This window comes from Theropithecus gelada, chromosome 10, assembly GCF_003255815.1.
Source record: "Theropithecus gelada isolate Dixy chromosome 10, Tgel_1.0, whole genome shotgun sequence".
NCBI classification, from domain to species: domain Eukaryota; kingdom Metazoa; phylum Chordata; class Mammalia; order Primates; family Cercopithecidae; genus Theropithecus; species Theropithecus gelada.
The window spans coordinates 74,593,946-74,609,264 of NC_037678.1; the positions used below are offsets into that span (position 1 = coordinate 74,593,946).

Genomic DNA, 15,319 nt, shown 5'->3' on the forward strand with positions numbered 1-15,319 from the left:
AGGACCACAGAGAATTTGGAAATCAGGAAACGTACCACACTTCACCACTCCAAGATAATTATGATACCCCTTCCATATTCATTCCTATTTTAAGACAGTTATAATCAGAGTGTATGTATAAGATCTTTTATTTTGCATTTTTGTTATTCAATAATTTTTATTTACTTTTTTTTTTTTTTGAGACTGAGTTTAGCTCTTGTTGCCCAGGTTGGAGTGCAATGTTGCAATCTCAGCTCACCACAATCTCCACCTCCTGGGTTCAAGCAATTCTCCTGCCTCAGCCTCCCAAGTAGCTGGGATTACTGGTGCACGCCACCATGCTCAACTTATTTTGTATTTTTAGGAGAGATGGGGTTTCTCCATGTTGGTCAGGCTGGTCTTGAACTCCAGACCTCGTGATCCGCCCACCTCGGCCTCCCAAAGTGCTGGGATTACAGGTGTAAGCCACCATGCCCAGCAGTACTTCTTAATATTGTAGAAAATTTCAAACACATACACAACTAGAAAAGTAGCAGAATGAACTCCCATCACCTGGTTTCAGGAACTACTAACACTCAGCTAATCGCATTTCATCTACACTCCACCCAGCTCATCCCCGGCTCCCTTGCTGTATGATTTTGAAGTCAATCCCAGACATCCAATTATTTCAAACAAAAATACTTCAACATGTATTTCCATAATATAAGGACTCTAAAAATATTAACAATGAACTCCTTAATATAAAAATATCCAGGCCGGGTACGGTGGCTCAAGCCTGTAATCCCAGCACTTTGGGAGGCCGAGACGGGCAGATCACGAGGTCAGGAGATCGAGACCATCCTGGCTAACACGGTGAAACCCCGTCTCTACTAAAAAATACAAAAACCTAGCCGGGCGAGGTGGCGGGCGCCTGTAGTCCCAGCTGCTCGGGAGGCTGAGGCAGGAGAATGGCGTAAACCCGGGAGGCAGAACTTGCAGTGAGCTGAGATCCGGCCACTGCACTCCAGCCTGGGCGACAGAGCGAGACTCCGTCTCAAAAAAAAAAAAAAAAAAAAATCCAGTCTGTGTTCAAATTTCTCTGTCTTATAAATGTTTTCTTACAGTTAATAATTTTTGAATCAGGAACCAAAGGAAGTCTACATATTATATTTGTGTGTTTTTTTTTTCTTTGTGGGACAGTGTATTGCTCTGTCGCCCAGGCTACAGTACAGTAGCCTAAATGTGGCTCACTGAAGCCTTGACCTCCTGGGCTCAAGCAATCCTTCTGCCTCAGCCTCCTGTGTAGCTGGGACCACAGGAGCGTGAGCCACCATGCTTGGCTAATTTTTTGATTTTTTTTAGACACGGGGTCTCATTTTGTTGCCTAGGCTGGTCTCAAACTCCTGGGCTCAAGTGACCCTCACACCTTGGCCTCCTCTAAAGTGCTGGGATTACCGGCGGGTGTGAGCCAGTGCACCCAGCTTCATTAGCAATTTTAGTTCCTCTAGTGGTCACTTTTATATCTTTAAAGAATATAGTTAACCCTTTATAATTTGATTTAATAGCTTTAAACTTTATTAATCTCCCATTCTGAAAGATGTAAAGAGTATCTCTCCTCTGCTAATTTTTTGTAAAATATAATTTCATACATAGGTTTTCAACATTTATATTTTATTTTGTAATAGAATTCTCACAGGTGTTATAATTCTATACTTAAAAAGATTCAATGCTCATCACCAACCCATTTACTAATAGAGAGTAGTTTTATTATTATTTATTATTATTATTTTGAGATGGAATTTCGCTTTTGTTGCCCAGGCTGGAGTACAATGGTGCGATCTCGGCTCACCACAACCTCTGCCTCCTGGGTTCAAGTGATTCCCTTGCCTCAGCCTCTCAGCCTCCCAAGTAGCTGGGATTACAGGCATCCACTACCATGCCGGGCTAATTCTGTATTTTTTAGTAGAGATGGGGTTTCTCCATATTGGTCAGACTGGTCTCGAACTCCCAACCTCAGGTGATCCGCCTGCCTCGGCCTCCCAAAGTGCTGTGATCACAGGCGTGAACCACCGTGCCCAGCGAGAGTAGTTTTATAAACGATTAGTTCTTTTTTTTTTTTTTTTTTGAGACGGAGTCTCGCTCTTTTGCCCAGGCTGGAGTGCAGTGGCCGGATCTCAGCTCACTGCAAGCTCCGCCTCCTGGGTTCACGCCATTCTCCTGCCTCAGCCTCCCGAGTAGCTGGGACTACAGGCGCCCGCCACCTTGCCCGGCTAGTTTTTTGTATTTCTTAGTAGAGACGGGGTTTCACCGTGTTAGCCAGGATGGTCTCGATCTCCTGACCTCGTGATCCACCCGTCTCGGCCTCCCAAAGTGCTGGGATTACAGGCTTGAGCCACCACGCCCGGCCTACGATTAGTTCTTAAGTGAATATCTCTAAATTATGGAGACCTCTGCTTTCCTAAGTGACCTTGTAATTGCAGAATCCTAAGTAATGAACATTCAGTAATGAAGACTCTCTATACTGATACTGTTTACTTCAGTCAAGTGTTTAGTTAAAAAAATTAGATGTATTCAGTTACTGAGGGCAAAACTCGCAACATATAGAAAGTGTGTTAGGCTATTTTGGGGTTGCTGTAAAGAAAAACCTGAGGCTAATTTATAAAGAAAAGAGGCTTAATTGGCTAAAGGTTCTGCAGGCTTTCCAGGAAGCGTGGTGCTGGCATCCGCTTCTGGGGAGGCCTCAGGAAGCTTAAGATCATGGTAGAAGGCCTGGAAGCCAGCACATCACAGTGGTGAGGGCAGGAGCAAGGAGGAGTGGGGAAGGTGCCACACTCCTTTAAACAACCAGGTCTCCTGTAAGAGAGTAAGAACTCACTCACTATCACAAGGACAGCACCAAGCCATTCATGAGGGATCTGCCCCCATGACCCAAACACCTCCCACTAGGCCCCACCTTCAACACTGGGGATTATGTTTCAACATGAGATTTGGAGGGGACAAACATCTAATTTATATCAGAAGGGTTCAGAGAAAATAATTCCTTTCCTCTCCAGACACCTAAATTCCCTTCCCAGGAGGCAACTGCAGTTATCAGATTCTTACCTCTTCTTCCAGAAGATCTGCTGAGTATATACAAAAGTGTTGAGTATAATTTTTTCCACAAGTAGTGGCACATTACACTGTTCTGCACCTTTTCCCCCTACTTACCCCCTTGACTTTTTAATTTTGGTAAAGTTTACATCTTCCTTCAAATCTTTCTTAACATCTTACCATCCTAGTCCTCCCCTCATGCCACCCTGCTCTCTCCCCTTCTCTGAACTAAAAAAAAAAAAATGAAAAAAAGTTCTTTTGAATAACACAGATGGCACTTAAAACATAGGACTTATATTCTTTTTTTTTTTAGTCTCACTGTGTTGCCCAAGCTGGAGTGCAATGGCACGATCTCAGCTCGTTGCAACCTCCACCTCCCGGGTTCAAGCGATTCTCCTGCCTCAGCCTCCTGAGTACCTGGGATTACAGGCGCACGCCACTGTACCCGTCTCACTTTTGTATTTTTAGTAGAAATGGGGTTTTACCATGTTGGCCAGGCTGGTCCTAAACTCCTGACCTCAGGTGATCCACCTGCCTCGGCCTCCCAAAGTGCTGGGATTACAGGTGTGAGCCACTGTGCCTGGCCTGGACTTAATACTATTTATCTTCTTCCTCTATGGGAAAAGCTAGCATAATGTAAATATTAAGGCATTTAGAGCCAGGCGAACCTGAGTTTGAATTTTGAGTTCCGCTAATTACTAGTGGGTGATTCTAGACAAATTGCTCTACTTTCTCTCAGAAACCAAATATCTTCCTCTGTAAGACAGGAACCGTAACACATCACTCTAGGTTATCAATAAAACCTAGACTTATCATAGGGCCTACAGAGAGTAAGAATCCATGAAATACAATCTATCATCACCACCACTACCACCATCAGCACTGTCAGCTGAGCAACAGCCTGAGAATTAGACTTCTCCCTGTACATTGAGGGGCCTGTCAGACAGCAGCTGTGGCATTGCGTCTTGGCTATATCAACCACTGGGAAACTAAGTCATACAATTTCCACAAGCCAAGGCTGCTACACTCATGGTTTAGACGAGGGCAAGGAATAGTTTGAAGGCAGATTCCAGGACCCCTGACCCCCTGCCTCTAGTCTCTTCCTTCCTCTTACCAATAACACCTATGAAAAAAGTGTTACAAAACTCTCAAGACTGAATCTAACCTTACAAATCCATCTGGATGCATTCCATTGAAGACCAGGGAACAGGGCTTAGGAGAGCGCATGCCAATGGTTGGTTGCTTGTGACAATGAGGAAAGGGCCCACACAAAGGTTAAGCTATGTGCCTCCGGAGTTAGGGCTTGCCTACTAAGCACAGAAGCTGCTTCCTAAGTGCTTAGGGACCATTTTGGATCCATTGCTTGGTTCCGAGACATGAGACCTACTCTTCTTAGGTATCTGTAAGTAAAAAATTTCGGCCGGGCATGGTGGCTCATGCCTGTAATCCCAGCACTTTGGGAGGCCAAGGCGGGCGGATCACGAGGTCAGGAGATCGAGACCATCCTGGCTAACACGGTGAAACCCCGTCTCTACTAAATATACAAAAAATTAGCCGGGTATGGTGGTGACTGCCTGTAGTCCCAGCTACTCGGGAGGCTGAGGCAGGAGAATGGCGTGAACTCCGGAGGCGGAGCTTGCAATGAGCCAAGATTGCACCACTGCACTCCAGCCTGGGGGACAGAGTGAGACTCCATCTCAAAAAAAAAAAAAAAAATTTTTTTTTTTTCTTCCTCCCTCCTCCTCCTGGGGCTTGTTCTCCTCTGCGAGGCAACCACTGATAACTATTGTTTGGGTATACTTCCTCAGATGGTCTAAGCATGCAAATACAAATATATAGGAATATACAGAATCACGTTTTCTTTTTTTTTTTTTGAGACAGAGTCTCGCTCTAGTACCCAAGGCTGGAGTACAATGGCATGATCTTGGTTCACTGCAACCTCCACTTCTGGGGCTCAAGTGATCCTCCCACTTTAGCCTCCCAAGTAGTTGGAACTACAGGAATGCGCTACCAGACCCAGCTAATTTTTGTATTCTTTGTAGAGACAGGGTTTCGCCATGTTGCCCAGGCTGGTTTTGAACTCCTGAGCTCAAGTGATTCACCTGCCTTGGCCTCGCAAAGTGCTGGGAATACAGATGTGAGCCACTGCGCCCAGCTCACTTTTCTTAAGCATTCAAAACCTCTATCCTCATCCAGGCACAGTGGCTCATGCCTGTAATCCCAGCACTTTGGGAGGCTGAGGCGGGTGGATCACCTGAGGTCAGGAGTTCGAGACCAGCCTGGCCAATACAGTAAAACCCTGTCTCTACTGAAAATACAAAAAATTAGCTAGGCGTGGTGGCAGGTGCCCATAATTCCCAGCTACTTGGGAGACTGAGGCAGGAGAATCGCTTGAACCAGGGAGGCAGAGGTTGTGGTGAGCCAAGATCACGCCATGGCACTCCTGCCTGGGCAACAAAGGTGAAACTCCTCTCAAAACAAAAACAAAAACAAAAACAAAAACAAAAAACTTCTGGCCGGGCACGGTGACTCACGCCTGTAATCCTAGCACTTTGGGAGGCCGAGGCGGGCAGGTCACGAGGTCAGGAGTTCAAGACCAGCCTGATCAACATGGTGAAACCCTCTCTCTACTAAAAATACAAAAATTAGCCAGGTGTGGTGGTGCGCGCCTGTAATCCCAGCTACTCAGGAGGCTGAGGCAGGAGAATCGCTTGAACCGGGAGGAAAAGGTTGCAGTGAGCTGAGATTGCACCACTGCATTCCGGCCTGGGTGACAGAGAGATATTCCGTAACAACCACCACCACCACCACCAACACCACCACCTCCATCCTCAAAGTCTTTGTGGATGACTTAGTTGTGGTAACAGCACATAACTAAACCAATTCAAATGAAGAATTCATCAACATCTTGTTTATTCCATTTTAAAAGGGTTCCTCACATACCCTTTCTGTTAAGAAGCTTTAACATTAAGACAAAATTCCTAAAACAGTGTCAGAAAAATCTCTAAGCAAGGTAACACTGGTGATTTACATGAGGAGCAAACAACAGTTTGAAGACAGATTCTAGGACCCCTGGCCCCCTGCCTCTAGTCTTTGGTACCTGTGTTCGCATGGCCATTTGGAAAGGTCACTCTGCAGTGCACTCTGGAGGCTGCAGATGAGGCAGCAAAGCCAGCCTGGAAAGCTTGATGCCAGAATCCCATGCCCTGGTGCAGCAACAAAAAGTGGGGCCTCTGGAAACTGAGTAAGGCGAAGTCAGGAGGCCAAGCCCAAAATGTGGCACAGTGGGGGAGGCAAGCAGGATTTAGAAGGCTCAGCACATTCTAGAGATGGCAGACGTGGGAGCCAGATCCTACAAAGGGCCTGCCAGATTCCCAGGGTGGAAGGCAAGGAGAGCTCTGGTGGGTCTGGCAGTTAAGAGCCAACAAAGGTTGAGGGAAGATCTATAAATATGTTAGGACTCTGTTGGGTATCTTCTTGGGCAAAAGAAACAAAGGAGTCAGACTAGTGCAAATGTGGCCATATGAGTGGTGGTGCACCAGGGTCACAAGCACAGGTCTGGCCCGCCCAAGAAAAGGCTGGGATCTGGGTCTCTGACAGACACACCCTGTACAAAGTCCTGTCTGCTGCACATGTACTATATGGACAAACCTTGTGGGGTTGGGATTCTAGGTCAGGAACTGGGCACAGAAAAGGGGTTTTGCTTTATAGGGAAACAAGCAAGAGGATTATCCCCAGCATTCCTCAGGCCAACTATGTAAACTGCCAGCTGCCAAGAGGAAATGCCATCTGTGAGGCAGGTACAGCAGTTATCTGGAGCACAGGGTGAACAGGCCACAGTGAGCAGTTCCACCTTGTTTGGGCCAGGAGCTTCCTTCTGTTCTGTATCAAGGAGTGGACAACCAGATTTGGCCAAGGTCTCACCAGTCTGGGCTGTGAGCGAGCAGGCAGCCTGGTCTATCCTATTCCCAAGAGCAGAGAAACATCCCTATTGTCTGGCTGACCATCCCAGTCTGGGCTAAAGCATTCCAGAAGCCCAGCAGAAAACAAAGGTGACTTCTTCTATTTACAGATGCTTTTAAAAGCAGCCATGACAGTAAAGTATCTCCACTTTGCTTTCACACCAGCATTATAATGAGTCTTGCTTGCTGTTTAAGCACTGAGGTTGTTTCTTAGTCCTTTGATTTCTGTAACACACATTGTCTTGGGGCTGCAACACAGTCCTTTTCTAACTGGAAAATAATCTCTTATGAATCAGGTAGCCTGACTCATGAACAGAAGCAAAGGGAGGCAATATGCTCCCTTAGGACACAAAGTGTTTGTCTACTGCTGGCAGATCCCACCTTCGAGCCAGCTACCAAATCTCCTAAGAGAAAAAAAATACTTGCCTTTTATCTCCTCCCTCCCCAGATAGCCCATGTCCACGGCAAGTCTGGTCAGGCCAGTCCACAGGGTCCCATGGGCCCAGAAGCAAGGCACCATCACTCCATGAGCCCCCTTGGAGGAGCTCCGAAAACAGCATATGTGACCTGAAGGTGATCAGCCCTCATCTGATCACACCCCTAGCTCTGCACAAGCACAGAGTTTAACACACATTGTCTTTGCACAATGAGTTGGAAGGTAGTATAAATGAAACATGCCTACCAAGTGCCAGAGAGAACACAGTCTGTTTTGGCCTCAAAGGGTTCAGACTAAAAAGGGCTTTCCTCTTGTGAGACAAGCCCAGGGCTGCCCCTGATTCAATGATGATGAAGACAGAACACTTCTCCAAGGCTCTCTGCCAGAGAAACCCCATCATCTGTGCTTGTTCTTCATGCAAAAAAGAAGGGGGACACTGAGGGATAATGCCAAGGAACTGAGGTGCACTAGGGTGCCAATCATCACATGGTCGACAAGGGGCTCTGAAAGGAAAAGAAGGCTCCAGCATTTACAAGAATAAGGCAGGGCCTGAGGCTGGACAGGTCAGCAAGTCCTAGGTACACCTGATGGCCAGTACTGCCCCCTAGGCAAACACTTCCTCAACTTCACATGCTTCCAACTAAAGCTCTTCTCAAGGAGGACACTGCTTTTCTGAGTCTATCTTCACTTCCAGTCTGATCTCTGGACCCACCCCTTCCTTCTCAGGGGTCCCCTCTATCAAGTCTAGTATCTCCTTGCAGTCCACAGGCTTTCTCAGTCAGCAAATAAGGAGGAGCCGATCATTCAGAAATGACAATTCTTGGAAATATTCTCCTCTAGCCATCTTCCTTTTTTTTTTTTTTTTTTGAGATGGAGTCTCACTGTGTTGCCCAGGCTGGAGTGCAGTGGCCCAGTTTCAGCTCACTGCAAGCTCTGCCTCCTGGGTTCACGCCATTCTCCTGCCTCAGCCTCCCGAGTAGCTGGGACTACAGACGCCCGCCACCACGCCCAGCTAATTTTTTTTGTATTTTTAGTAGAGACGGGGTTTCACCATGTTGGCCAGGATGGTCTCGATCTCCTGACCTCGTGATCCGCCCGCCTCGGCCTCCAAAAGTGCTGGGATTACAGGTGTGAGCCACCATGCCCGGCCTGCCATCTTCCTTTTTATAGCCCCAAGCACTCTAGAATATCACCCACACCTGCTGGCTTCCAGTATCTCACTTGGCCACTGGTCTACTTGAAGCTGGCTTCAGCCCTCACCTCTCCACTCAGATCATCCTACTCAGGTCATCAGGGTCCTTCTCACTTGCAGAGCCAGTGGGCTTTTCTCTGTCCTTCCCTCAAAGTCTCTGCAGCATTAGACATTGTGGATCTCTTTTTCTCCTTCCTCAATGTCTCAGGCAATGCTCTTCCCTGCTTCTCTTCCAGTGTCCTGGAACCTCCGCCCTCACCCCATCTCTAGCCTTCTGATCTTTTCAGCTCTACACCTGGATACTGGCTGACTACAGTCTATGCCATTAACTTTGACCATGACTTCCAAATATGTATCTTAGGATGAGATAGCCCTCCTTGGTTATCTCCTGGACCTATGTTTTCTCCTGTGCTTTCTATCTCAAAGACAGGTACCACCAACCTTCCTAATCTCCTAAGCTAGAAACCTAGGAGTCATCCAAGATACCTCTTTTTGCAATGCGTGCTCCACATCTAGTCTGTCACCAGATCCTATTGACCCAACCTCCACAAACTCTCCTTAATCTACCTGGGGTGAATACTGTGGATGGACCTAGCCAACCTCCATTTCATCCTGTTTCTGAGGTGCAGTGCCTAGAAAGTAACAGGGGCCTCTAAAAGCTGGACCTGAGACTACCTGGCACAGCAGCTCAATATACACATTCCTCCCTTCAGGGACCAGCCTCCTGCCCTGGGCAGCATGAGCTCAGCTGTTTCCCAAGACAACAACTTTGGTATGCTCTGTTGTCTCCACTCCCTGTGGACTAGCAGTATGATCAGCAGGGGGAAACTGTGCTGGGGACACTGAGTTGTTTTCTTCCATCTGATTTCTGCTTGCTGGACTAGCTCAGGAAGCCCAGACCCCAGGCATGTCTCCCAATAACAATGAGCATTTCATCACCACTGCAGGGAATTCAGAATTTATTCTGGACCTCCAAACATCACAGATAATATGACTAGAAAGTGCTGATTCCAGGGTTGCCAGGTAGCAGGGCATTGCAAGGTTGAATGCAACCTGCAGGATAGGTGAATTTTTCTCAATGTTATCAAGGAAATGCGGAAAATTCCAGGGTGCATGGGGGTGGGGGGTATTAAGAAAGACAGGTCCTGCTGGGCCAAACTCGGCACTCTTGGGGCAGAAGTGAATCAAGATCTTGCTGATCCAGAGGCTAGGAATACCTACTCAGCCCACTAATATTAGCTGGAATGCCAGGGTGGACTTAAGCCCAGCTCAAGGAGAGGTATTACTGTGGCAATTTGTTGCCATAAGAGACAAGTTCAGGCCAGGCGTGGTGGCTCATGCCTGTAATCCCAGCACTTTGGGAGGTCGAGGCGGGCGGATTGTGAGGTCAGGAGTTCGAGACCAGCCTGGCCAACATGGTGAAACCCTGTCTCTACTAAAAATACAAAAATTAGCCGGGTGTGGTGGTGTACGCCTGTAATCCCAGCTACTTGGGAGACTGAGGCAGGAGAATCACTTGAACCTGGGAGGCAGAGGTTGCAGTGAGCCGAGACCACGCCATTACACTCCAACCTGGGCGACAGAGTAAAAACAGAGAAGCTCTTAGAAGAAATGTGCCTATCAAATATGGTAAAAGTAAAGATATCAAAGTTTTTTCTGACCAATTTTGTTTGCTTTAGATTTCAGAATGGTAGGTAAGAGCATGAAGAAAGTCTATTGCTGAATTCTACTGAACTTGCAAGGCATGCAAGCTGGAAATAAAGCATATTACTTACCTTGTGAACACTGGTCAAGACATTTAGGAAAGAGAAATCTAGGAGGAAGAAGGGGGAAATATTTAAAAACCATTCATCTCAGAGTTGTCACTGATTATTTCCCACACAAATAGTACCACTGACAAGCAAACTGACTCACATGATGAGGCAAGTGGCAGCAGCACTGAGCATTAAGGATACCCATGGGACTTCACAGATTTCCATCAAAGCTCCCCATGCCAGGAGCCCCACAGAAGTCCCTACATGGCCAATTCTAAGTGGAATGTTGAAGAGGGATACTGGGGACAGGACCAGCTCTTTGGTCTATGGGAGATGGAGAAAGAGCTGGTCTTTTTTGAAAGACGTATGTTTTTGAGTAAAGTGGGTATTTCAAGGGAAAGTAAGAATTACACTCATCTAACTCTACTAGGGGCCTTTAATACCAACTTTGCCATGTTTCTCTTTATGTACACACTAGAATCTCAATTGCCATTTAATCTCCTTCTTAACTCAGAAGGTGAATGAAAAGCAGGAAACTGAATTACAAGTGAAGCAGGAGGTGGGGGTGACTGATCCAAAGTGTGAGTTACTTAACAACTGTAGCACTGCAGTAGGCTCCAGAGAAAAACTCATATTCTCACAGGACTTCAGAACTCCTAAAACATCATAAGGCCTGCCTCACGGAAGAAAGCTAACACTAATGGGGATAGCTGCCTTTTATGGAGTTCCTCCTGTGAGCAAGGCACTGTGCAGGCAGTTCACGAACGTGATCTTGCTCTGTCGTCCTGTCCTCTCTGTGCCTCAGGTATCTAATAGATGAAAGGCATGGGTTTAGGATGGCTCCACACACTAAGTTTGCCCAGTGTCTCACAGGCAGCTGGGAGGCAGCAGGGCTAAGGCAGGGACCCAGGTCTGTTTGGCACCACAGAGGTCCTGTGTTTTCTTCCCTGACAATTGGGATGCTGGCTGAAGTCACTCTTCTGAATGGCTGCTGGTCTAGCTGGCAGGTATTAATGATGGTCACAACGCTGGGGGAGTTTCTCTCCTGGAATTTCCTTGGTGGCAGCAAATCTTCATCATTTTATTTGATTTCTGACAACAGCCAGTCATACACCATTTGAAACCAAATTTGGTAGATGAGCTAGGTGAATACCAGGTTGGGCTGTGGATCCTGTTCCCTTACCTGACTCCCTCATAGTTTCTGAAGAATTCCAAGGAGGAAAACCCATGTGCTCTAAGCGGGTCAAAGGGGCTGGAACAAGGGAAGATACAGCCACACCAGAGTCTCCCAAGAACAGAACTCACTGACTTCACTGTGCTCACAGTCCACAGAAGGCTGCTGCACAGTAAGCATTCCTTTATTTATTTTAATTTTTAAAGTTTTACTTAAAAAAATTTAAACAGCCTGTAATCCCAACACTTTTGGAGGCTGAGGTGGGCAGATCATCTGAGGCTGGGAGTTCGAGACTAGCCTGACCAACATGGAGAAACCGTGTCTCTACTAAAAATACAAAAAATAAGCCAGGCATGGTGGTGCATGCCTGTAATCCCAGCTACTTGGGAGGCTGAGGCAAGAGAATCACTTGAACCTGGGAGATGGAGGTTACAGTGAGCTGATACCATGCCACCATTGCACTCCAGCCTGGGCAACAAGAGTGAAATTCCATCTCAAAAAAAAAATAAAATTTTTTTTAAACAATGGAGCAACTGTTCAGTTGGCGAAAGAAGTCAACTCCCTTTTTTTGAGATAGCGTCTCACTTTGTTGCCCAGGTTGGAGTGCAGTAGCATGAACACAGCTTACTGCAGCCTCATCACGCAATCCTCCAGCCTCAGCCTCTCAAGTAGCTGGGACTACAGGTGCTCATTACCACACCTGGTTAATTTATTTTTTTGGCAGAGACGGGGTCTTGCTATGTTACCCAGGCTGCTCTTGAACTCCTGGGCTCAAGCATCCTCCAACCTTCCATCTTCCAAGTGTGCTGAGATTACAGGCATGAGCCACTGTGCCCTGCCTGATTTTGTTACTTAAATTTTTATATTCCATAATCATGTTCACCCAATTTTAGCCTTATTTCTATATTTAAATAGATTATATACTCAACTTCAGTCCTTTTATGCCTTATAAAAAACATTTTTTTTTTGAGACAGAGTCTTGCTTGCTCTGTCACCCAGGCTGGGGTGCAGTGGCATGATCGCGGCTCACTGCAACCTCCACCTTCTGGGTTCAAGCGATTTTTGTGCCTCAGCCTCCTGAGTAGCTGGGATTACAGGTGTGCACCACCACTCCTGATTAATTTTTGTATTTTTAGTAGAAATGGGATTTTGCCAGGTTGGCCAGGCTGGTCTCGAACTCCCGTCCTCAAGTGATGTGCCTGCCTTGGCCTCCCAAAGTGCTGGGATTACAGGTATGAGCCACTGCACCTGGACTTAAGTTATTTTTCAACAATATTTAGAACATACATGTTGGAGCACCCATTTATTTAGCAGATATTTCATAAGTCCTTACTATGTACTAACTATTAAACAGAAATAGTTCTCCCTTACAAAAGCTAAGTTTGTCTTCCATAATTCCTCTCTCTTCTTTGGCTACAAGTCCAAAGGGGTCTATTGAGGACCTAGCACTAATAAAAGAACAGCATTTACTACATACAAGGTGACTAATGCATTCCAAAAGATCTGTCTCCTTCTGGTGGGTGGAAACAAATCACTTTCAGTACACTTACACACCATATCCTGTATCTACCTGTGCTCCATGTAGCAACTCATGGGCTCCACACATGCTGTGATGGCACCAATGGTGAAGGAGGCCTTGACATTTGAGTCTGGGTGGGTCTGCAGGGCCTGGACAACATCAATAATATCTGTGTAGCTGGAGAAGGTAAAAAAAGGAATGATTAGTTTACTGACTGGCATTGCAAAGTGGAGGAAGAGGGGAATCCCGAATGGCTGACTGAACAAGGATGGAAAGAAAACCAAAAGGAAGAGCCTGCAATCCAGTCCCTTGGTGTCACTCCACTTCATGACATGCAGCCCCTGGAATCTACAGTGTTTCTACATTCCCAAGTTCCATTAGTCCTCATAACTATGCAAGAGTGAGTGGAAGAACCACCCTGCTCTGGAGGTAAAAGGAAGCCGGCAGGTGACCCTGGAGCTCTGAGGGTGGGACCTAGTGTCCTTAGGCCTGTTTTCTTTTTCTTTTTTTTTTTTTTTTGAGACGGAGTCTCGCGCTGTGTCACCCAGGCTGGAGTGCAGTGGCGCGATCTTGGCTCACTGCAAGCTCCGCCTCCCAGGTTCAGGCCATTCTCCTGCCTCAGCCTCCGAGTAGCTGGGACTACAGGCGCCCGCCACCACGCCCGGCTAGTTTTTTGTATTTTTAGTAGAGACGGGGTTTCACCATGTTAGCCAGGATGGTCTCGATCTCCTGACCTCGTGATCCGCCCGCCTCGGCCTCCCAAAGTGCTGGGATTACAGGCTTGAGCCACCGCGCCCGGCCAGGCCTGTTTTCTAATCAAGTTAGGAGCTCCTGCCACTTGCCTATTTTCTTTAGTAGTTCCTTTCTCTCCTTCCCACGTCTCAGAACACACAGGCAAGAGTGTGTCTGGACCCATCCAGGTCAGCAGACTCATCCACGTCAAATACAGCTCACATTGGTATCTCCTGCCTGGAACTCTCTCCAAACTCGTTGTCCTTTTCAGCAGATGGACTCTACTCTTTCAGATGCTAAGCTCAAATAATTTTTTTTTTTTTTGGTCTCCTTTGACTCCATTTTTTCCTGTCTTCAAAATATAACTAGAAGAGATCACTGCTTACACCCCCACACTCCCACTGGGTCCAAACTGTTATAATCTCTTGCTTAGATCACCCCATCAGCCTCCCAGCTGTCGCTGCTTCTGTCCTTGCCTCTCTCTGATCTGTTTTCAACATAGATGCCAGAAGGATATGCTAAACCCAGAGTCAGATCATGTCATTTCTCTGCTCAAAACCCTCTGGTGGCTTCCATCTCACTCTGTGTGAAAGCCAAAGTCCTTACAATATGCCAGGCAGCTCTCTATGATCTGACCCCCTACGGAGCAGCGAAGAATTTCATCTACTATCACTTCCCTTTCCCTAATCCAGCTACTTTGGTTTCCTGGCTCTTTTCTGAACATGCCAGGCATACTTCTACCTCTGCATTCTTTGCCCCCCTGCCTGGAATGTTCTTTTCCTCAGGTATCTGCATAAGTGGTTCTCTCTCCCTTCAGGTCTCTGCTCAGGAGGCATCTTATGGAGAGGCATCCTCTGACTTCATACACCCGGTGTGATCCAGCAACTCTCCCTTCTTGGCATTCTCTGCCTCCTCTTCCAAGTTTCTTCAAAGCCCCAATCAGCAGTTATTTATACCTTATTTTCTCATTTATTTCTTTACTGTCTCCATAATAAGAATGTCAGGTGGTACTGTAATCTCTGCTGACTAAAGGACGGTAGGTGAATAAACTGGATGTTCAACCCTGAGCAGGCCCCTGGCCACTTCAAGAGGGGGACCTAACCTCTACACCTAGTAGAGGAGAACTCTTTCCCGATTGTTCCAGCCTATCACCAAAAGGTTTGTTCCTATGGAAGAAAGTCAAACCTAATGGGCAGCCCGTCTGATCAGATGGGCCTGGTTTAGTTTGAGCCCTTTGGAAGCCAGTGGTGGTGGTGTGGACAGGTACAGCCTGCTTGAGTTGTTCTTGAGTTCCTACGAACAACTCATCTGTAAAAAGGCCCTTGGCTTTATCTGCAGACTACAATACTCCACCCCACCCCACCCCAGGTTCTCCTGAGTCCTGATCAGCTGGCAGGGCTTCAGTAGAGAATGGGGTGTACTAGGTTCTAGAGTTCCACCAGGGGGGCCTGACAGCCCTCTGCTCACAGCCTTCTCTTCTTCAGGGCTTCTCCCCCTACCTG

At 46.9% G+C, this 15,319-nt stretch overlaps 1 protein-coding gene across 2 annotated transcripts in view; it reads right to left on the reverse strand.

Annotated features, from left to right (window-relative positions):
* C10H20orf194 (chromosome 10 C20orf194 homolog) overlaps positions 1-15,319 on the reverse strand; it is a 167,710-nt gene that overhangs the window by 24,287 nt on the left and 128,104 nt on the right. For both annotated transcript variants that reach the window (XM_025398588.1, XM_025398587.1), the window contains exons 28-29: positions 13,137-13,262; positions 10,414-10,451 (exon numbers count right to left, since the gene is read on the reverse strand). In XM_025398588.1, the coding sequence (XP_025254373.1) occupies positions 10,414-10,451; positions 13,137-13,262 (164 nt within the window). The remainder of the gene's footprint in view (positions 1-10,413; positions 10,452-13,136; positions 13,263-15,319) is intronic.